Genomic DNA, 19,697 nt, shown 5'->3' on the forward strand with positions numbered 1-19,697 from the left:
GCTAGCGAGTGTCCATCTCGCCCTCTTCTATCGTCTTGTCCGCCTCGATCATGCTGGCATCGACCGACTCGTCCGGCCGTTGAGCCTCGCGCCGCGATCGTCTCGGCTCGAATTCGGGTGCAGAGGGATCGAGCTTTGTCGGCCTGTCATCTCTCGTCTCGCCTTCCTCGAGCGAGTCAGGTGACTTCATTCTCGATGCGGGACCGCTGTTGTCCGCACCGGCGTCTTCGTCGTCGAGCGTATGCTTGCGTCGTTCGGCTTCGGACTGTTCCTTGACGGCTGATGTCAGATCTTCGAGTGCCTTGACGATGACGTCGAAGCCGTTCTTGCGGTGCGTCCAAGCGTCGGCGTATTTCGTCTGGTCTGCCAAGAGCGAAGCAATATCGCTTTGTAGCCTGTCGATATTCCTGTCATTGCAAGAATCAGCTAGCGGATCTGACGCGTCGGGTCTGACTGACTCGAGAGAAGCAGCTCGTGTCGCCGACTTGTTGATGTCCCTTGTGACAGCATCGTAAGCAATCTTGTTGAGTCGGTCTTGCTGTGCCAATGCGAGCTCGTTCTGGAGCGACGTAATGTCGTTCATAGTCGCTTGTCGTTCCGCGTCTGTCGCGATGATGAGCCAATGCCAAGCCTGGGCAGGAACAGTACTGACTGATTCGCGTGACCTGATCCGCATAGCTCTGCACCTCTCGTGCGCTCGCTTGCATCACAGCTTTACCCTTGCCTTTGAGCAGGAGTCCCTTGACATAGTCGAGCTCCATCTCGAACAAGACATGCTGTGCCTCGCTAGCGACCAAGACATGTATATCAGCACGAACCTGAGCCACGCGATCTCGGCTGACATTTCTTCCTCGCTGCGAGCATCGCTGGCGGCATCGCTGAGCTGCGCAAGAGCGTAGAGCCTCGTCATGAGCTTCTTGAGCGGTCGCTCATCGTTGAGCAGCTTTAGTCGCAGCAAATCTGTCGCCTCACAGTCAGTGAGAGTCGTTCCAGCTCGTACCAGGCTTACCTTCGTCGCTCATGACGCGCAGATGACTGACTGCTCTCTCTAGATCTGACAGCTGCCAATGGCGACGGCGCACGTAGCAGGGTGAGAGCGCATCACGTGATCAGGGGCTGATCGCCGTACTGCTCCGGCAAGTTTCGCAAATTGATCGTTGCCACAAGTCATCACCTCCAACTCAGAACAATGGCTGCCCGTGCTGCACGTACGTCTAGTCCTTGCACTACATCACAATGCACTGACTTGTACGTTGAATCGCAGAAAACTCCCTGCGCGGTCAGCTACACGGCTTTGCCCAACGCAAGTAACATGCTCATGTTTGTTTGTTACAGCCACGCTTCGCAAGAACTGGTACTCGCCCGAAGTGCTGCCCATCTTTGCAGTCGTCGGCGTCGCAGTAGGAGGCTGTGGATGGTACCTCGCCCGCCTCGCTCGGGGTCCCGATGTCGTCTGGGGTACGCGACCCTTGTTTTCACGCTGCACCAGCAGACATTGACAAATTGAGACCCACAGACCGAAGAGGTAACCCGAGACCTTGGGAGCACATCAAGCCCGACCAGAACACCAAGCTCTACGCTGTCAACCAGGAGTTCAAGGAGAAGTGGCGACGCGACAGGCTCTAGATCAAGCCACATTTGGCTATCTCGCCACTTTGTGTCTTGCGTCTAAGCCATCGCAAGTCGCAACTTCGATAGATTTCTCAACCTTAGATCATTAGACTCGCTGGGAGAAGGTCAACTTCGCATCTAGATGGCCTCCTTCACGACTCTTCACACTCTTTGCCGACCCGCGTGTGCGGTAGATCCGCACTCGCACTAGATAGAGATACCCGTTCCAATGCATTCACGCTAGGAACAGACGCTAAGTTTGGTGCACTGAGCGACGCCATCGACTGACAGACTCGAGCGCGATGTCATCGTGCGCTGACGGCACAAGTGGCGACGGCGCAAATGCCCCCGAGAAGCGATGCGACTGACTGATGAGCATGCTCTGACGCATCACGTTTGCTTGCATATTCTGGAGAAACGTCAACTGAGCAGCTAGCGCGACCTGCTTCTGCTGGATCTGCTGTTGCTCGCGTGCCGCTGCTGGATTCGCGATGCCCAAAGGTACCTCGTCCGAGCTAAGTTGAGCTGCTGCGCGTAGTGCCAGCGGAACGTCCTCGTCTTCTTCAGCCAGTGTGCTGCTCGATCTGAGGCGTGCGAGGGGTATGTCTTCGTCCCTTTCGCTGACCGGGGCAGCTCGTGCGAGCTTATTCATGCTCTCGTTGCGCCGAGCCAGGATGGTCGCGATGGGAGCATCGCCACTGATCGAGCTCGCGATAGAGAGCGGGCGTGCTTTCGCACCGCCAGATCGTCGCCACGACTGGTCAAGATCAGCTGAACTCATGCGAAAGTTGGGTAGCCGAATCTGTGGTAGATCGGATCGTCTCTTGATCAGCTTCGAGATGGGTTCATCTTCCTCGTCGTCTCGCGGAGATTGACATGCCCTGGAGGCCACAGAATGCATGGTCACCGAACGAATTTTCGAATCGGAGGGAGGTAGATCTTGTAAAGTTTCGACACAATCGTCTTGTTCATTCGGCTTGACCGCTTCGTACCGCTCATCGTCTGAATCAGAGTCAGACCGACCGTCGAACCAGCTTTCACTGTTCTTCGAAGAGATACGGAACGACTGATCAATGATAGTGCCCGACAGGTCCAAGATGGCACTGCTGTCGTTCATAGCAAGGTTGCAGCCGAGGTCGATGTTGAGCTCTGGCGTGGGCGTCTCCAACAGCTCGTCGATCCGCGAGTTTTCGTCACCATCGTCTACTGTCTCGTCGATTCGAGCGTGCGGAATCGCCTCACATTTTGGCAGTGCGCAGATCGAGGCAGGGCGGGCGTTGATGACTATCGTCTGTCGCTTTGGCTTGCCAAGACCGAAAACTGTCTTCCGATTAGCGAGCCTAGCTGCCACTCTTGCTTCCTCGTCTGCAGCTTCTTTGTCTTGCTGGATTCGCTCTACGCGCTCGAGCTCCAGCAGCTTATCGAGCTTGGACAATTCGCGCGTCATGACCGGATCAGGTGCGCTCGCGAGCAGCTTGCTATTGCGCGCAGCCGTATTACCGTATGCTGAAAACATGCTCATGCGTTTGTCGTGATCATGTGTCGAGCTGTCGGACTTGGCAGAACGAAAGGCGCGACTGTATCGATTGAAGGGCTCTGAGTCCACAAGGATCTTGCCATCTTCCGCAACGACGTCATGGAGCTCTTCTTCCGCCCGCTCGACCCATCCACTCGCGGTCCATACAAGGCCGCCCGTATTGGCGAAAGAGCTATACTTGATGAGCTTCACCTGAAGATACGAGGCTCGTACTCACCGTTGCTTAGCGCGTTGATCTTCCTTTCGTTTGTCGAGCTCATCCATCAGACTGCTACCGTACAGCTTACCAGGCGGTCTAGGTGCGACGGCCGATGCTGACGGCGCTCCATTCTCTGGATTTACCGAGAGGTCATCCTCCAAGTCTTCAGCAGCTTGCTCTTCAGCCGTGCGCGGTGCTCTCCCTACGAAGCCTTGAGCGAGATCGTCGGAATCATAATCGTCCTGCAAGAGTTCCGGCAAGACGATCGTGCGAGGTCGAACTGCTCCTGGAAAGCGTATGCTTCTTGCTTGTTCGAGCCTCTCGGTCGCTTTGGGATCGAATCGAGAAATGTAGCTGCCGTCAGAGATGTCGACTGATTGTGCTGAAGGACAGGGATCCGCATCGCTGGGCGCTGGCAAGAACGGGGAGAGCATAGCGTGCGAGCTTTTTGCTGGCGACAGTGACAGAGCTGGGAGGAAGCTCTGGTGCGAATTGTCCGAGCCATGCTCAGAGTGATCCTCACCCGGCAATGGCAATAGGCCGTCGTGCCTAGATCGGAATTGACTCTGTCGCAAGGTGGTATCACCTTCCTCGTTTCCGGGACTGGAACTTCCGCGATCGAAGCTGATCTCTAGCGGACTCGCAGTGTCGGTCATCTTGCTAGGTGTCCGCTCGCTCACTGAGGAGCAACCATGACGATTCAGGACCTTGTCGAGACCCCATTGAGACATGCTTTCGTCTTCGTCTCTTGACTCGAGACTGGCACTCGACGTTGCAAAGGCAGTTGCGCGCTTTGCCGGCGTACTCTGGTGCCATCTTGACTCGGGCGAGGAAGATGCAGGCGAGAAAGAGAGTGCATCTTCTGAGATCGCCGGCGAGAGCGTCTCGACAGGATGCTGTTGCGATTTGCGTACGAATGTCCTGCCGGCTGTGAAATCGACATGGGCGAGCGGGTCATCGTCTGTGAAAGGTAGAAAGAGGGCAGAGAGGTTCGCTCGAGGTCTTGGTGCTATGAGGTCGTCGACTTGTCTATCGTCCTCTTCATCATATTCGATCAGTGCGGCAGCGAGCTGCAATCTGCTGAATGCGGGTGGCGCTACGTAGAGATCACTCTCGTGCGCATCCTGGCCAGAGTGGCCAGCCGAGCCAGTGAGATGACGGTGGAGCACAGGATCGGCCTGAGCGTGTGTATCGGTGCCCTTGCTTGCATGTGTCGACGCACCGCTGGATGGCCGATTCCTCTTCTTGCGACGGCCGAGGCCCATTGTGGAGCGATGTGATGACCTGTCAAGCTCGAGTGAGTCGAGCACGAAGGACAAGACGCGCGCTCTGGCGGTCAACGCGTCAAGAAGCTCCGTGCCTTCGACGGATGACGCGATCAGTGCGTTTGAATTCCAGCAAGCCTGACAGTGGTTCAATCGAGATCGTCGTGGGAGTCAGTACAATGAGACTGCATTGATCGGAGACCAGTATATTGCTCTTGCGTGAGGTCGTCGTACATTTGCGATTGCACATGAACAGGTACACGGATGAGGGTAGCCGGAGCGAGTACGTAGGTGGCCTGACTACTTGCCGTACTTTTGGAGTTCCCATTCTCTGTTGTCTAGCGGGCACACTTGCCTCGTCTTGAGCCATCGACTGTGAGGACCTCTTGTCAGCTTATCGAGGTGATCGATGAGGCACGGACAGACCTGATACAGTGCATGTGGTAGATGTGGTTGCAGACGCCCCAGGCCACCGTGCAGTCCTCGCTACTCGAGCTGTTCGGGTTCGACTGGCACTCGATGCAGACGTCCATGATGTGATTCCGACAGATCGCACAGTTGTCGACGGTGATATCTGCATCGAGGCCCCGGTGAGCACCACGCCTCGTCCATCAGTCAGATGTGCTGACCCCAGGCCCACATGGCTACCGCGTTCCACTGTAGCTCGTACGACGGGTCAGCAAAGTCACTGCAACGACCCCTCCGAGCGACTCGCCTTTTTGACCTCGAACCGCTTCGTCTGCGTCTGCTGCGGCACATCGAGCGAAGATCAGCTCAGCTTCAGCCTATTCATGTCAGCTTGATGTACCTCTGGCTGTGTATCGACCTCCATCGCACTCATCTTGCTGCTGACTGGTCGCCGACGCGGTCGCGAGTCTTCATTCATAACCGCCGCCGCCGCTGCTTGACATCCACCCGGGCTCTGACCACTTTCGGCCTCCTCTGGGCATACAGCATGGCTGTGGCTCCTCAGTTTGCACTCCATAGACTGCCGGGCGGCCCTGCCAGTCGGCACTCGATCGAGCTCTACATCGACTTTGTATGTCCCTTCAGCAAGAAGCAATTGCTCGGCGTTCGGGACAACCTCCTACCGATACTGCCCAAAGATGTTGCCGTCATCATAAGACAGTCAGTCCTGTCCGCTGTAGCGGTTGGAGTCCCCTGAAAGCAGCTCTGCAGAGTTCCCCAGCCCTGGCACGCCGCGTCGACGCTCGTTCACGAGGCAGCAATAGCAGTCAGCAAGCTCGTCGATGACGCTCAAACTTTCTGGCAATTCGCCTATGCGCTCATGGAGCACCAAGAAGAATACTTTGACGAGGCGGTCGAGAACGAGACGCTTGCGTGAGTTGCGGACTATCAGCTCTCTGTGATCCTGTCGAAAAGGTCACAAAGCCTGCGGATGACTGACGATCAGCGCAGTCAGATAAGACGCAGACTCGCCAAGCTCGCTCATGACTCTGTTGGCGTCGAAGAAAGTGCTTTCCTGGATCTCGTCAAGACCGGTCAGGGCAACAGTGGCAACAAGGTCGGCGCAGATCTCAAACTACAGGTCAAGCTCGGTCGACAGAATGTGAGGTTCATTCTCCTCGTCATGACAGGCATAGTTGACAATCAGAGCAGGGCATTCATGTGACGCCTACCGTGTTGCTTGACGGGCTCGTCGATCCGTCCGTCTCGAGCAGCTTTGGCAAGGTGAGCAACGTGACTTGCACGCATGCAGCGCTGATGCCTCTCACTGGTAGGACGAGTGGGCCAAGTATGTCAAGGAGAAGCTCTCATGACTATCTGTTCACCTGTAGCCACGCCATCATGACATAGAGGATCGCATCACATTCTGCACCGTTGTAGAACACGCTTGCATGTACCTGACATGCTCGTGTGAGAGAAAGAGTTGTCCAGACTGAGTATGCTGCGAGGAGTGCCGCGCAATGTCTCGGATCTAGGCCCAACCCCATGAGATGGGCAAAACGCCGGTTGAGAATTCGCCAATGGCAGAATAAGAGCCCGTGCTCATGTCGAGCGAGTTCTCTGCGCATCCAGGACATCTGCGCTAATCCGTCAGTACCCTTGTAGCAGGCCAAGCGCTAGAGCTTGCCTATCTGCAACGGTAGCGATGACGGATTTGCCATTGGCCGTATTCGTGACCTTGACCGATTTGCCACAGTGAGATGGCTGGAAACGTGAGGCAGACAAGGCGACAATCATGGCAGAATCCGAATTGGCGGTACCGCATGCGCCTGTCGCGCCTTCTTGATAGTAGTCTGGAGCCTTCTCAGCGAGATATAGCGTGCGTGAGATGAGAGCTTACAAGTTCCTTGACCACCCGAGAAGAGTCCGGCGGCAATGCTACCGACGCTAGAGACGATAGACTGAGCCGATCTCTGCGCCTTGCGATGCTTCTTGACGACTGTCTTCATAGAAGTATCGGGCGGCGTGTCATCGGCATTCCCACTGCTAGAATCGACCGTCTTGGCGCTGTCCCCGCTTGAAGTCGATTGGGTCGTCTCCGCCTGAGTGTCTGTGCCGCCGGACGAGGCATCGTCTGCGTCGTCATCGGTGTCATCAGCATCCTTCTCCTCCTCCTCACCGTCATTGCTAGCCTGAGAGGCCGCAGTGGAGGCTGTACTAGAAGTAGAAGAGTCCCATGCGGGCGCTGCATCATCTGACGTCTCGTTGGTAGCCGTGTTGGACGAGTCTGTCTCGTCTTGCACGGCGGTCTTGTCGAGTGCGCCAAATGGAGCTGTAAAAGTGGTAGGATCCGTCCAGGAGCCCTCGTCCGCTACGCTGTGGTCGACGATTTGACGACGAGCATGGTGGCAAGCAATGCGTTTGGCTATTTTGTGCTGCATCAGTGCGTTTCTGTCCTGTCACGCAAGCTGTCACTCACACTTTGTGGTCTGAGGCTCGCGTGCAAGGCGTCTCATGTAGCTATGACGCTTGCGACGTCGACTGGCATACGTGTCTGGCGCAGCGTGAGTATCCGCGTCAAGGCTGGGCAACGAAAGACTGACGACCAGTGCCCATATGCTGACTGACAGCACGGACAGCCTGACCGCGGTGAGATCAGACCTTATAGCAGAAGGAGAGCAGTCGATGTACCGAGCCAGCTTGCGAGCTCGAGATGCTCGGCAGGAGAACGCAAAGGGCGAGAAAAAAGTGGGAGAGGATCATCGTGATCGTATTGCGATGAGGTCAGGGTGTGTGAACGAATGTGTTGATATGCGATGAGAGTGAAGGCTGGAGAGAAAGGATGACGATCAACGTCAATGTAGCCTCGTGTTGGGTATGAGTGCTTGGGACCTGCCCTGCGATTTCGTGCTTTGTCTTTGCTCGTACCGTCAAGGTCAAAGCGAGAGAGAGGTTTGCGAGCAGAGATGGGCAAAGTTGCCGAGAGAGGCACAAACTACAAGGTGGCAGCGCGTCGAGGGATAGTCGTTCCTCGGCAGGGCAAGACGGACAAAGCATGCGATCGCTGGAGCTGGGGCAGTCGCTACAGTCGATCATAGTTTGAGGAGAGACGAGGAAGAGCGACTCGATGCGTGCAGTCATCCAGCGTGTAAAGAGCGCATCGGTGAGCGTGGACGGACAGATCGTGTCATCGATTGGCAAGGGCTTGCTCTGCCTGATTGGTGTAGCAAGGGACGACACGGCGAAAGATACGGAATCGATCGCAAAGTCAATCTTGAAGCTGCGGCTCTTTCCCGAGACGGCGAGCGATGAGAGTCCACAGTGGAAGCAGTCTGTCGTAGACATCAAGGGTGACTTGCTCTGCGGTAGGCCGGGCGAGTGATGCGCGTACCAACTGCTCATCATTGTCGGCGTAGTCAGTCAATTTACGCTCCTTGCTCTGACGTCAAAGGGAGCCAAGCCAGACTTTCACGATGCTATGGTAGGCCTGACATGCAGTCAAGACGCAATGGATGAACAGGACATATTGCTGGACAGGCACCCAATGAGGCAAAGACGCTTTATGAGCAGCTGCTCTTTCGTCTGGGGCAGTCCTACGACGGCAAGATCGCAGACGGCCGGTTTGGGGCCATGATGGACGTCAGCCTGGTCAACTGGGGCCCAGTGACTGTGAGATTGCGTCCCTTCGCACTCATCGAAGCGAGTTGACATACTCGTCGCAGATCCAGCTGGACAGCAAGGATGACGGTTCGCCAGCTCGATCGGCTTTCGAGGAAGCCAAAGCGGCCAAACGGCTCGAAACAGAGCAGCGTCGAGCGCGCAACGAGGCCGACAAACGCGAGCGACTGAAAGCCTATGAGACTCGCCAGCAGACAGAGTCGTGTGGCTGAACGCGACAGCTGACTAGACATCTGCAAACGCGCTCCGCCTCTCGTCTGCTTCTGCCCATGCCGGCTTTCGCTTGGCGTGTATGACGCGAGAGGGACGAGCAGAGGGTATCACCGTACCCCATCGCGAACCCGGCCAGAGGATATAGGCCACTCTCGCATCGATAAGCTTGATGGGTATCTGTCCTTTTGGGTGTCATCGTGTCGCAATGCATCATTGCCGAGAGCGAGCGCTTACCGGTCCAAAAGTGTTCGAGTCTGTAGAGTGGAAGGACTCGTCGCCTTCCACCCAGCAGTGTGCTTCAGGTCTGGAGGGTGCACCCAGCTGAGCAGGCCATGCTGGCGCAGGACAGGCAGACTCACACTTTGACGTAGCGGTCGGGATAGGGTCGTCTCGTCTTGACCAGATCGCCCGGCAAGCCGATGATACGCTTGACAGAGGTACCGTAGGGCGGTATAGGGCATCTCATGACGACGACCTGGCCACGCTGGTAGGCAGACCACCAGACCGAGCATTTATCGAGCAAGACGACATCCTCGTGCAATCTCGAGCTATCTGGGTTCAGAGCAGGCTGAGACGGACCGTCGATGAGCTTGAGCGTGTAGGAAGAAGAGGTCATCAGGGTGGCTGACCTGCATCGATCGACCGGTGATGCGTGCAACGGAGCCGATGTTGTCCTCGACAAAGATGGCGACGGGGAGCCATAGCAAGCCACGGAGGACTCGTCGACGGAGCGCTGTCCTCTCCTGCTGCTCTGCGCTCGTCTTTGCTCCTCCTCGCAGTCGAAAGGCAGACGCAGCTCGAGCGAACAAGCTCATACGCTCGACACTGCACGCCAGCAGAGAAACCTCGCGCTGTCCTTGGCCGCCGAGGAGGATCAGGAGGAGGAGGAGGAGGCAAGATGTCAGCCAAGGGAGCGAACGGCAAGCAAGATGACAAGCTACGAGCGATACGAATGCCAGACGGCGACCCCGCCCAGTTTGAAGGCAAGGGCTACGTCGAGGCAAGCAGACAGATGCCATTCAATATTGAGAGCAACGTTGATGTTGGCAGTGGACAGATTGTAGACCAGCTCTTGCTGCCCCACCATATCGAGTGGATCAAGATCACCTCTGCTGAACAAGCCTGGCACGCCATCAGGTCGATGCAGATCAGAGGAGCGCCCGCCATTGCATCACTCGCAGCACTCGGACTCGCCCTCGACCTGCTTCGCCTTGCCCGCCATCAAGGCTTGGCAGACGAACACACCTACGGCAAGACCGGCTCGCCAAGCAGCGATGATGCCTCTGCAAGACTTATCGCAGAGACAGACAGACTCTGCGACTATTTGCTTTCCTCGCGACCGACGGCCGTCAACTTATCTGCTGCTATCAAGCTCATACGCAGAGTGACGCAAGCGAACAAGTCTGAACCAGCTGAACAGCTAGTGCAAGCTATCGTCAAGACGTGCAAATCGGTCTGGCAAGATGACATTGCGCGCAACGTGTGGATAGGCATGAACGGCGCCCGCTGGCTGCTCGAGACGCTGGAGCGCGAAGGTTCGCTCAAACCAGACGAATCGGTCAACGTGTTGACCGTACGTGCAAGTCGCCCTCATGCCCTATTCGACGTTGACTGTCACACCATCCGCAGGTCTGTAACACTGGCTCGCTGGCTACCTCGGATTATGGCACTGCTCTCGGCGTCATCACTGCGCTTCACGAGCTAGGCAGACTAGAGCACGCCTTTTATGCTCAGACGGCACCGTACCAACAGGGTGCTCGTCTGACATCCCTCGAGCTGCTATCCTTGGGTATACCGGCGACGATGGTGCCCGATACGGCGATTGCCGCCCTGTTGGCAGGCAAGAAAGAGGGAACACCGCGCATTCACTGCTTCGTCGCAGGTGCAGATCGGATCGCAGCAAACGGCGATACAGCCAACAAGATCTCAACGTATCAGATCTCCTTGCTCTGTCATCACGTTGCTTCGGAGCAAGCCAGGCCCAAAGTCATCATCGCCGCACCGCTCACGACGATAGATATGGAGATGCAAGACGGCACGGGCATCGTCATAGAGCAGAGACCCCAAGAAGAAGCAAAGACTGTCAGCGGCGTGCTTCGCGACGGTCAATCGAGCGGCAAGGTCGTCAAGGTCATGTTCACGCCAGAAGCAGCCTCGGTCTGGAACCCTGCGTTCGACGTCACGCCTGCTGGCCTCATTGATGCCATATCGACAGAGGTCAGGTGTCTTGCCAGCCAAGATGGCGCATTCCAGCTCGGGACGCTCTCTTGAGAATGTACAAACAACATCTTTAGATTGACAACACCGCATCTGTACGCATTGGTATGCATCAACCTCGCAACAGCGAGTGCTGTCCTTCTCCGTGATCTGTCGACGAATGAGCTATCGAATACTGACACGACAAACTCGAGCTCACCTTTGAGTGATGCTCCTTTGGCATTGGCAACTTCGCGCAAGTAAGCCTGCTCGTGCGCACTGAGCTGCGGGCTGGCAGAAGAGTCTGTCTTTGCTCGTTTTGCATTCTGATCCAAAGCTGGTGGCGCACTAGCCTTGCCTCGCTTCTTCTGATTATCCCGTGCGCTATGAGCCTCCTTGCGTATTGAGCGCTGCAGCAAGACTTACGAAGCGGTTGGCTAGGTCCTTCCGCCTGCGAGACAACCTCAGACATCAGCTACCAGTGCGATGGGAGGGCAGGTTCCTCACCGTTGTAGCGCTTCACGCTCACGTTGCTGCTGAACGTCCAATGCGGTCACTTTGCTAAACTTGTCCAGAAAGCTGCCGTCATTGCTGAAGATATTCTTGATCGGCTTTGTGTCGCTCAGCCGCTGTGCAGCGCTCTCCGGCGTCGGGCTTGCCATCTCAGCTGCGATAGCTCACACGCTTCAGAGCATTCAGCAGTCAGTCTGACCAAAGGTGCCAAACTACGAAGGCGCGACGCGACACGCTTTAACCCAAGGCTGCAATGGAAGGCAATGGCGACGATCAAAATTTCTGCAGGCTCCAGCTTCGTCAGCGTGTGTCCCATCAGAAGACATTGAAGACGGACAAAGTCATCCTCGACGGCCATAGCCCAAGGAAACTTATCGCGCAGCGTCTTGCTGAAGAGCTTCTCGATGGGAACATTGTGCTTGCGAGCCCAGACGACAGACAGACGGGGGTCGATGTAGTTGATCTTGGAAGTCGTCAGCGAGACCTCTTTGCCTTCTTCTCTGTCGAGAGCCTGCATTCGCTGTGCTTCGATCCGTTCGGTGAGCTTGGCAATGCTAGCCAGGAGCTTCTCTTCGGTAAGTCTGCTCGAGATGACACCGCTCTTTCGCTCTTCCGCAGCGTCCTTGTGCTCAGAGTCGAGATGATCAAGACGCTTTTGCAGTATAGCATCCGCCTGAGGCTTCTCGCCCTCAGCGACGAGCTTGGTGTTGTCCTTTTCAAACTTCAGGCGAGCTTTCGCTTTCTCCTTCTCGAGTAATTCCACCTCGTGCTTGTCCATCCAGTCGTCGTCGAGATCGCTCTCCTCGACTTTGTCGACGGCTTCGACTTTCACTTTGCCCTTCTTCTTCTTCGCCGATCCAGACTCGGACTGCAAGTTAGCCAAAGCCACGCGTGCCCTGTAGCGCTGGAACTTGACAGCGCGCAGCTTGTCCGCAAGCTTCTCCATGGCAGCGCTGTGGGTCTTGCTGACGGAGCGCTGATGGTTACACAGAATGGCGACTTGTCGGTTCGCACGGTTGTAGGCGAGCAACTTGTCCGGTACACTGACGTCTGCCGGTGTCTTCTCAAGTTCGCGCTCGAACGTCGATGAGGCGTTGTAAGTACGGAAGACTTTGGCTGATAGGCCGTTCATGTAGGTGCGCAGGTGCTTGTTGAGCGTCAGAGTCTGTGCATGGCCATTCGTCCGTCAGTCATGCGATCAAAGAGCAATCGTGTGCGACACTCACACTCATGCGATCAAAGAGCAGGTCGCCATCTGTTTTGGGATCTTTCTTGAAGATCACGAGATTTTTGAAGACCTGCTCGTCAACACGCGCTTCTTGCACGAAGCGAATGGAGTCTTTGCCCAAGAAATCAAAGATGACGATGTTGGGCGGCTGTAAGGTGATGTGCTCGTAGCGAAGCGAGCAGCAGCCGACAGTATCAGCTTCGTCGTCGCCTTTCTCGTTGCCAGCTCGAAGAGCGAAGATATCGATGAGGTACATGCAGGTTGCTCTCTGTCGAATGACCATCTCCTTTGCTTTAAGCTCTGCACGATAGTCCGTTCGGATACGGTCAATGTGATTCTACGGACACGAGATCAGTACTGATATGCACATTCGATAGCAGACCGACCTTGAGCTCGCGGGCCTTTTCAAACTTTTTGTGGTCACTTTGACCTTTGAGTGAACTGCCAGCGGCAAGGAAGACGTATTTGAAAGCATCGTTGATGTTTTCACGCCAAGTAGCAAGCCATGTGACTGTATTGTCATGCTCTACCTTGGCCCACGAGTGTCCTGCTGGCGGCTCAGGCACCTTTGCATCTTTCCCAATGTTGAGCGTGATCTGCTCCGCTTGCAGCCTTTTCTGTTGGTAGATAGACTGATTGAGCCGAGGAAAGATGCGAACGGACAGAGTCTACGAACCTTTAGCTTTCCCGTCTTGGGGTGCTGGCCACGTCCTCGGAACAATCCGGGCGGTTCGACTCTGAAATTGCCGACCTTTTCTTTGCGGCCGTTGAGCAGACAGAACTTATACGGCTCTTCGAGGGCCTCTTTGTCGGCTTTGACTTTAGCTTTCTGGTCCTTGGTCATCGACTTGCGAGCTTCCTTCTCGCGTTCAAAGTGCTCAAACATGGGCCGGAAATCACAGCGATCGAATTCCTGGATGTCGATGCCATTCGTCTGTGCGACAACAATGTAGTTCAGCGCAAGCTCGCTGAGAAAGACATTGCCTTACCGGTGGATGGTCTTTTAGGACTTCCTGAAAGTCGGCAAAGAAATTGTCAACAAAAGTACGATTCTCGGCATGATCGCTCTCGATAAGAGCTCCGAAGAAACCCGCGACCTCTTCGGCTTCGGGCGGCAGATCGACCGGCTGACCATCGTACAGCATCTTGACGCCGTGGGGGACATATTCGGGCGGGAAGAGGATGCCGTTGTGCTCGAGCGTTTCCCATTTGATCTCACCATCACCTTCGCCCTGAGTGAGCCACCATTCGTGAGTCTCGTCATCCTCCTCTTGAGCGGCGATGAGAGCCTTTTCGTCGGCATCCTCGCTGTCTTCTTTCTTCTTTGACTTGCGGGCTTTCTTGGGCGGAGGCGCAGCAGAACTGGAAGGCATCTCATCTTCATCCGACTCTTCTTTTTTGGCCTTGCCCTTTGACTTTTTATTCGTCTTACCGTTGGTCTTGCCGTTGCTCGTCATCTCCTTCTCTTTCCGTTTCTTTGAGGGTTTGGACGAGGAGGCCTGAGCGTTGCTATCAGAGGTTGAAGCGCGTCGGTTCGGCTTGGCTGGTGTGGCGATGGGTGCGGCATTGCCGTTGGCAGCGAACCCGGCGAGCGAGACTGCAGCTTCTCTGTCTGCCGGATCAAGTGCCATGGTGTCAGGATCGGGTACATCGGATATACCGTTGGCATCCTGAGCCGACGAGTCGGTCTTGTGTCCGTTGGCCAGTGAAGCCATGGGTACGTCGTCATCATCATCCGAGTCCTCTGTCTTGTGTGTCTTGCCCTATGGTTCAGCAAACATGAGGACACTCTCGCAACGACAAGGCACACCGTCGCGTACCTGTGAGCGCTCATTGGGCGCGTCTACCGAGGTCGAAGCTGCAGAAGCGACGTCGAGAGTAGACGCAAGCGGTACGTCGTCGTCACCGTCTTCGTCGCTGCTCTCTTGTATCACTCGCTTGACCTTTTTGCTGGCCAATGCAAGGCCCGTCATCCTGGTCGCGAGCGGCAGTCTTGTGAAGCTCGTTGGACTATGTCGCGCAAGGTGTACGTGCCTGACGAGCTGATGTACACTATGCAAGCAGCCAAGAATGAGCCGCACGGTTCGTCGAAGAGTACCGAGTCGGTGCTCGGCTGGCTTTTCGAAGAAAATCTGGCTAAGGCAATTCAGTAAGTACCACATTCTTACGGCCTCGAGCAAACACCGACACTCGCTTGCACGGGCCAATGTCTGCCATGTTGAGGCAAGGAGCGCTATCGGTGGCCAGGTCTGCCACTCGTGGCTATGCCACCGAGTCGGCCAAGAAGATCACCGTGAGTCTGCCTCCCATGGACGCTGTATCAATGACCTGAACTGCCCTGTCACGTCAGATCCCTGTCCAGGTCTGCCGAGCTGCTGTGCGAGACTGACAAGCCTCTTACACGATCTTGGGGTCTGGACAGCTCAATGGTCTCTCGGGCAAGTACGCCGGCGCGGCCTACTCTGCAGCTCTGCGCAAGAGCGAGGACACCCTCAAACAGGCGAGTCCGCCCGCTCGATGCTGCTTGAAGCGGCATTGACTTGCAACGAGTGCAGGTCGAGACGGACCTCACCGCAGTCACAAAGGCGCTCAAGGATGACGCTAAGCTCTCTGCCGTCGTCTTCAACCCGACGTTGTCCGTCCAGGAGAAGAAGACCGGATTGACCGAGCTCTTCAAGAAGGCAGGTGGACGAGGACGGCTCACTCATGCAGTCATGGACTGACTTCACGCGTCTTCTCCAGACTGGCAAGACGCCCAACGATATCACCAAGAATCTTTTTGACGTCCTCAACGAGAACGGAAGACTGCATGACGCTGCCAAGGTTGTCGAGGACTTCCAGGAGATCATGAGCGCACACCGAGGCGAGGTCGTCATCACAGTGACGAGTAGGTCGCGTTCAAGCTCTCGGCAGCATTGGCTGACGCGATGGCGCCGCCACAGCCGCTACACCGCTCGAGTCCTCTCTTCAGTCTAGGCTCGAAAAGGCGCTCAAGCAGAGCGAAGTGGGCAGCAAAGCGAAGCAACTCAAAGTCGTCAACAAAGTCAACCCGAATGTGCAAGGAGGCCTCGTTGTTGACTTTGGCGACAAGTCCATCGATCTCAGTGTCGCAAGTCGCGTCAACAAGCTCAATGCTCTTATTGCTGGTATGCTCTAAATATCTGGTTGTCTCAACAAAGGCTAAATCTTTGATCTGCTAGAATCTGTCTAGAGGCTACTCGGTTGAGCCATTGATTGCATTGTCCGCCAATCAGGTGGTGACATTTCGCACAAAGCCCAGCGCGCCCAGGCTGAACCCGATCAGTCGGCCTATACGATCGTTACCTTTGCGTTGCTCCTGTCTGAGCTCGTCCAATGCGTCCAAGATGGCTTGCTTCTCCATCGCGTCTGCTTGACCCACCGAGCTGATGATGCTTTCGCCTTGCGTTCGCAAGAAGACTGCTAGAAGCGCCTGAATTGCTTCGAAATCCTGATGTGACCTCAACCTCTGCGTCAACAGCTTGATGAAAGGTACGAGCTGGTCAGGCGAAAGACTGCGAATTTCGACGTCGATTGTCGAAGGTGGTAGGCTGATGGCATGAGCAAAGAAGCCTGCATCTCCATCAGCATCAGCATCGGCACAACGTGGAAGGCCGACCTTGCGTATCCTCAGTAAGCCTTCGAGCGAACTCGCTATCAAATTGCGCAGTCTGTAGACCGACGCGAGACGTAATCTCGTCTCCATCGGTGGCATTCTGTCCGAGCTGCGAGCTCAAATCGAAGCGAGTCTCCGTTCCTGGCAAAGTGGGCAGGAAGAAAGGCGCTTGAGCAGGTGCTTTGGGTGGCTCGACAGGCTTGTTACGACTTTTGATCGTATCGAGATTGAGAAGCGTTTGCCACTTGCTTCTCGGCATCAGGGTCAATGTTGCCAGACCGTCGCCGAGATACTTGTCTAGGGTTAGCTCTGATGCGGCTTGATCCTCTTCATCCGCTAGCGCATCCAGGCCTTCTGCCGCATCCTCACTGACTGTCGGTAGACCGACAAGCTCTGGACTTTCATCATCGACGACAGACCGCAATGACACTTCCGCAAATTGTGCTCGATTTGCCCAAAGGAAGACGCCGACGCTGTCGATGTGCGCAGTCGCTAGGAAGTCGCCTGTTGGCGAGAAAGTCAGGCTTGTAGCAAGACTCGCGCAACGGAAGGCGTCGATCATTTTGCTAGTCGGTAAGTCGAAAGTCCGAATGATGTAGTCGAGCGAGCACGCAATGAGCCAGCGAGAATCTGGTGAAAATGCCAGATCTAGTACTCGGCCGCGAAAACCAGACAATTCTCTGACGGTGCGCATCGTCTCGATATCGACGATACGGATGATCATATCATCACAAGCTACAGCGATCAGTCCGTTGTCGCGCTGTAGCAGCATCTGGTAGATGCCGGAAGCAAGCTTGGTTGTGCGGACGAGCTTTGTCGTGTGAAAGTCAAAGAAGTGTAGATCGCCCGATAGGGTTGCGACTACTGCAATTTGATTTAGTGCGTCGACTGCGACGCCGGAGACGGACAAAGCTCGAGCATTTGTTCGTCCGTTTGTCAAAGAGGAGCGAGGTATCTGGAACGCCTTGCGCCAGATGCCAGACTGCAAATTCCAGCAAAGTACCTGACCCAGTTCAGCGTAGCCGACAAGGCCAAAGTGACCGCAAGCGGTAACATGTACGCATCGAGCTGAGCCAGACACTTCAACGGAGCCCTGGGGTACGCCCTTCGAAGTGCTCGACAGGGTATGCGCGCCCTTGCGCTTGTTGCGAACGCTCCAGGAGTATGCCGCGGGTGAGGAAAGATGAGTAGTCAGGACATTGTCCCAGTCAGACGCCCGAGCGGTCGAAAATGCCATGCTGGATATTGTCGCGAGTTTGAGACTATCTGCAGATTTGCCGAGCTGCGCTGCCTTCTTCGTAGCGCCTTGCTGGCTGAGCTCATGCGATCGTGACTCTCGCACCACGCTAGTATATCGCAATGCTTGATCGCGACCCGCAGAAAGCATCGCTTTGCCGTCATCGCCGTAATATCGTATGAGGTTTGGCGGCTTGTGATGGCCAGATCGGTGCTTGAGGAGTCGTGGAGGAGAAAGTGGAGAGTCGAAGAGCCATTGCTTGATCGCGTTGTCTGCTCCGGTTGTGATCATGACAGGCTGACCCGGCAAGAATTGTACGCCGCCGATACTATCGTCGTGAGCTCGACGCTCCAGGTGCAATAGCTTTACGAGATTGGTCGCCGGTGCATCATCGTCCTCGTCACTGCTTTCGTCGTCTGCGCTCTTGAGATCCCAAATAGCAAGATCACCGGACCGTGAAACTGTGGCCATCGTATGCGATTCATTGTCTGCGTGCGCGACGTCAGCACCATGCGTTTCTCGAACCCCATGAGCGTACCATCACGGAAAGCGATGCCAGCGATGGATAACTTCTCGGATCGTTCTGTCATCTGATCAGTAGCAGCTAGGCTCATAGACGAAGCAGATGTCATCTGTACAGCTGCAAGAAGATCGCCCGCCTTGACGTCGAAAAGCGTCACGATGCCGTCTTCGAAACCAATGGCCAATACATCGAGTGCAGGGGATTGAACGAGCTGTGTGACTGCGCTCTTGCGACGATTCACGCTATTGCGCACCTCAGTCGAAGCAAATGTGTGAATCAGTTGTCTGCCGACGTATCAGCATAGACCTGAAATTCTGCTACGAGCTGCGCACCCTGTAGAGACGTTCCAAATAGCAAGCTCGCCTTCGCGCGACCCAACAACGACCTTGTTGATGTACGTAGAGGGATGCACGAGCTTGGTCGCGGTAAAGTCTGCCGGGAATTCGATGGTCGTATGCAGTCCTGCGTAGGCGTGTAATGAGAAATCGTTTCATCGTCATCGATGCAGCCACTCACCATTCATGAGTGTGTCCCAGACAAACATACTCCTGCCGTCTTCAGCGAGACCGACGAGAGTTGTGCCAAATATGTTGAGAGCCGATATGCCATTCTCTGCGACTCTGCCCGTTTGCGATGGCGGTGATTTGACGGGAAGCGGCAGTGTAGCAGTCTGTTCGCAAGCAAGACTTAGTGCTAGTAGAGCGTCACGATACTGTTCTCACGATCTTGCCACGATAGAATCGCCGCACGCCATTCTGGCCTGTTTGGTCTTCTGGGCTCCGATCAGGATCAAAGCTGGCTGCCGTATGTTTCTTGCTCGCAGATCCGTGATTTAGAAGGCCTGCATTGTCGACTGCAAAAGCTGCATAGACACCCCCGCCGCCATCCGCTTTGCTTCCCTCATCTGTCGTTGCAGCAAGCGCAGTGATTGTGCCGCCACAATCCTCGCCTGCCAGTATGAGGCTGAGCGTTTTGACGTCCCACATTGCCCATGAGCTTCCCAGGCATGTGATCAGGTTGAACACCGGCGTCTTCAGATGAGGCGAGGAGCGGCTCAATAACACGAAGGGGATGTCATTCGAATAGAGCGAAAGGGCCCGAAACGGTGCGAAGAGCCTCCGCTTGTCGACCTGTCTTAGCTCGAGATGACGGTCTGACGTCCTGCTGCTTGTCTGTTCGTGCGCAAGGCTGGCGTCGACGGGTAAGTCGTTCACAGGCGGCTCTGGAGATGCTCTTTCTTTTCCTTTCAAGCGACCGTCTGCAGCGACGCCGGGAGATGCATCTCCGGCAGGAGCTGTATCAATCGGCCTGTGACTGCTTGATCGTAGTCGCTTGGCTACAGGTGTAGCCATCGATGAGGTGGGAGCAAGCTTAAAAAGCGATTTGCTGCTTTGACAAAATTATGATCGACACGCTCCACCTCGAGCGCGTCAATAGAATTCTGAGAGAAATCTG

General features: G+C 55.5%; 12 protein-coding genes across 12 annotated transcripts; 5 read left to right on the forward strand and 7 right to left on the reverse strand.

The window, feature by feature from the left end:
• Nucleotide 1: 1 nt before the first annotated feature.
• L969DRAFT_96888 (uncharacterized protein) lies at nt 2–1,022 on the reverse strand (the record flags this gene model as incomplete). Its single annotated transcript, XM_014709953.1, has 5 exons — nt 2–407; nt 459–603; nt 653–786; nt 843–960; nt 1,010–1,022. 5 exons carry the CDS (start codon nt 1,020–1,022, stop codon nt 2–4), a joined length of 816 nt encoding a protein of 271 aa, XP_014565439.1.
• On the forward strand, nt 920–1,698 carry L969DRAFT_105566 (uncharacterized protein; the record flags this gene model as incomplete). The annotated part of the gene is made up of 6 exons (XM_014709954.1): nt 920–973; nt 1,032–1,208; nt 1,265–1,279; nt 1,336–1,458; nt 1,517–1,581; nt 1,627–1,698. Exons 2-6 carry the CDS (start codon nt 1,190–1,192, stop codon nt 1,696–1,698), a joined length of 294 nt encoding a protein of 97 aa, XP_014565440.1. The 5' UTR covers nt 920–973; nt 1,032–1,189.
• A 19-nt stretch (nt 1,699–1,717) lies between these two features.
• Nucleotides 1,718–4,612, reverse strand: L969DRAFT_96890 (uncharacterized protein; the record flags this gene model as incomplete). Its single annotated transcript, XM_014709955.1, has 3 exons — nt 1,718–1,818; nt 1,888–3,320; nt 3,366–4,612. The coding sequence occupies 3 exons, from the start codon at nt 4,610–4,612 to the stop codon at nt 1,718–1,720; spliced, it is 2,781 nt and encodes a 926-aa protein (XP_014565441.1).
• Nucleotides 4,613–4,884: 272 nt separating this feature from the next.
• Nucleotides 4,885–5,471, reverse strand: L969DRAFT_90412 (uncharacterized protein). The gene is made up of 5 exons (XM_014709956.1): nt 5,421–5,471; nt 5,328–5,360; nt 5,242–5,269; nt 5,039–5,186; nt 4,885–4,985 (listed from the first exon to the last, which is right to left on the reverse strand). Exons 1-5 carry the CDS (start codon nt 5,451–5,453, stop codon nt 4,913–4,915), a joined length of 315 nt encoding a protein of 104 aa, XP_014565442.1. The 5' UTR covers nt 5,454–5,471; the 3' UTR covers nt 4,885–4,912.
• A 32-nt stretch (nt 5,472–5,503) lies between these two features.
• On the forward strand, nt 5,504–6,522 carry L969DRAFT_105569 (uncharacterized protein). Its single transcript, XM_014709957.1, has 5 exons — nt 5,504–5,740; nt 5,792–5,953; nt 6,032–6,182; nt 6,233–6,304; nt 6,355–6,522. The coding sequence occupies exons 1-5, from the start codon at nt 5,568–5,570 to the stop codon at nt 6,391–6,393; spliced, it is 597 nt and encodes a 198-aa protein (XP_014565443.1). The 5' UTR covers nt 5,504–5,567; the 3' UTR covers nt 6,394–6,522.
• On the reverse strand, nt 6,450–7,941 carry L969DRAFT_90414 (uncharacterized protein). The gene is made up of 5 exons (XM_014709958.1): nt 7,917–7,941; nt 7,500–7,849; nt 6,921–7,445; nt 6,708–6,873; nt 6,450–6,657 (listed from the first exon to the last, which is right to left on the reverse strand). Exons 2-5 carry the CDS (start codon nt 7,534–7,536, stop codon nt 6,552–6,554), a joined length of 834 nt encoding a protein of 277 aa, XP_014565444.1. The 5' UTR covers nt 7,537–7,849; nt 7,917–7,941; the 3' UTR covers nt 6,450–6,551.
• Nucleotides 7,770–8,827, forward strand: L969DRAFT_90418 (uncharacterized protein). The gene is made up of 3 exons (XM_014709959.1): nt 7,770–8,385; nt 8,437–8,501; nt 8,558–8,827. Exons 1-3 carry the CDS (start codon nt 8,148–8,150, stop codon nt 8,726–8,728), a joined length of 474 nt encoding a protein of 157 aa, XP_014565445.1. The 5' UTR covers nt 7,770–8,147; the 3' UTR covers nt 8,729–8,827.
• On the reverse strand, nt 8,587–10,149 carry L969DRAFT_90420 (uncharacterized protein). Its single transcript, XM_014709960.1, has 6 exons — nt 9,967–10,149; nt 9,541–9,909; nt 9,271–9,479; nt 9,146–9,215; nt 8,743–9,088; nt 8,587–8,689 (listed from the first exon to the last, which is right to left on the reverse strand). Exons 2-5 carry the CDS (start codon nt 9,724–9,726, stop codon nt 8,924–8,926), a joined length of 630 nt encoding a protein of 209 aa, XP_014565446.1. The 5' UTR covers nt 9,727–9,909; nt 9,967–10,149; the 3' UTR covers nt 8,587–8,689; nt 8,743–8,923.
• On the forward strand, nt 9,810–11,182 carry L969DRAFT_96896 (uncharacterized protein; the record flags this gene model as incomplete). Its single annotated transcript, XM_014709961.1, has 3 exons — nt 9,810–9,911; nt 9,969–10,484; nt 10,541–11,182. The coding sequence occupies 3 exons, from the start codon at nt 9,810–9,812 to the stop codon at nt 11,180–11,182; spliced, it is 1,260 nt and encodes a 419-aa protein (XP_014565447.1).
• A 547-nt stretch (nt 11,183–11,729) lies between these two features.
• Nucleotides 11,730–14,821, reverse strand: L969DRAFT_54075 (uncharacterized protein; the record flags this gene model as incomplete). Its single annotated transcript, XM_014709962.1, has 6 exons — nt 11,730–12,785; nt 12,847–13,185; nt 13,235–13,465; nt 13,525–13,782; nt 13,838–14,611; nt 14,669–14,821. The coding sequence occupies 6 exons, from the start codon at nt 14,819–14,821 to the stop codon at nt 11,730–11,732; spliced, it is 2,811 nt and encodes a 936-aa protein (XP_014565448.1).
• An 81-nt stretch (nt 14,822–14,902) lies between these two features.
• On the forward strand, nt 14,903–16,119 carry L969DRAFT_66858 (uncharacterized protein; the record flags this gene model as incomplete). The annotated part of the gene is made up of 7 exons (XM_014709963.1): nt 14,903–14,997; nt 15,072–15,141; nt 15,199–15,210; nt 15,271–15,352; nt 15,399–15,559; nt 15,591–15,735; nt 15,791–16,119. The coding sequence occupies 7 exons, from the start codon at nt 14,903–14,905 to the stop codon at nt 16,003–16,005; spliced, it is 780 nt and encodes a 259-aa protein (XP_014565449.1). The 3' UTR covers nt 16,006–16,119.
• L969DRAFT_79302 (uncharacterized protein) lies at nt 16,099–19,650 on the reverse strand (the record flags this gene model as incomplete). The annotated part of the gene is made up of 6 exons (XM_014709964.1): nt 18,965–19,650; nt 18,759–18,912; nt 18,575–18,704; nt 18,258–18,526; nt 16,486–18,207; nt 16,099–16,445 (listed from the first exon to the last, which is right to left on the reverse strand). The coding sequence occupies exons 1-6, from the start codon at nt 19,592–19,594 to the stop codon at nt 16,099–16,101; spliced, it is 3,252 nt and encodes a 1,083-aa protein (XP_014565450.1). The 5' UTR covers nt 19,595–19,650.
• Between the last annotated feature and the right edge of the window lie 47 nt (nt 19,651–19,697).

Source organism: Mixia osmundae (genome assembly GCF_000708205.1).
Source record: "Mixia osmundae IAM 14324 unplaced genomic scaffold scaffold_12, whole genome shotgun sequence".
NCBI lineage: Eukaryota > Fungi > Basidiomycota > Mixiomycetes > Mixiales > Mixiaceae > Mixia > Mixia osmundae.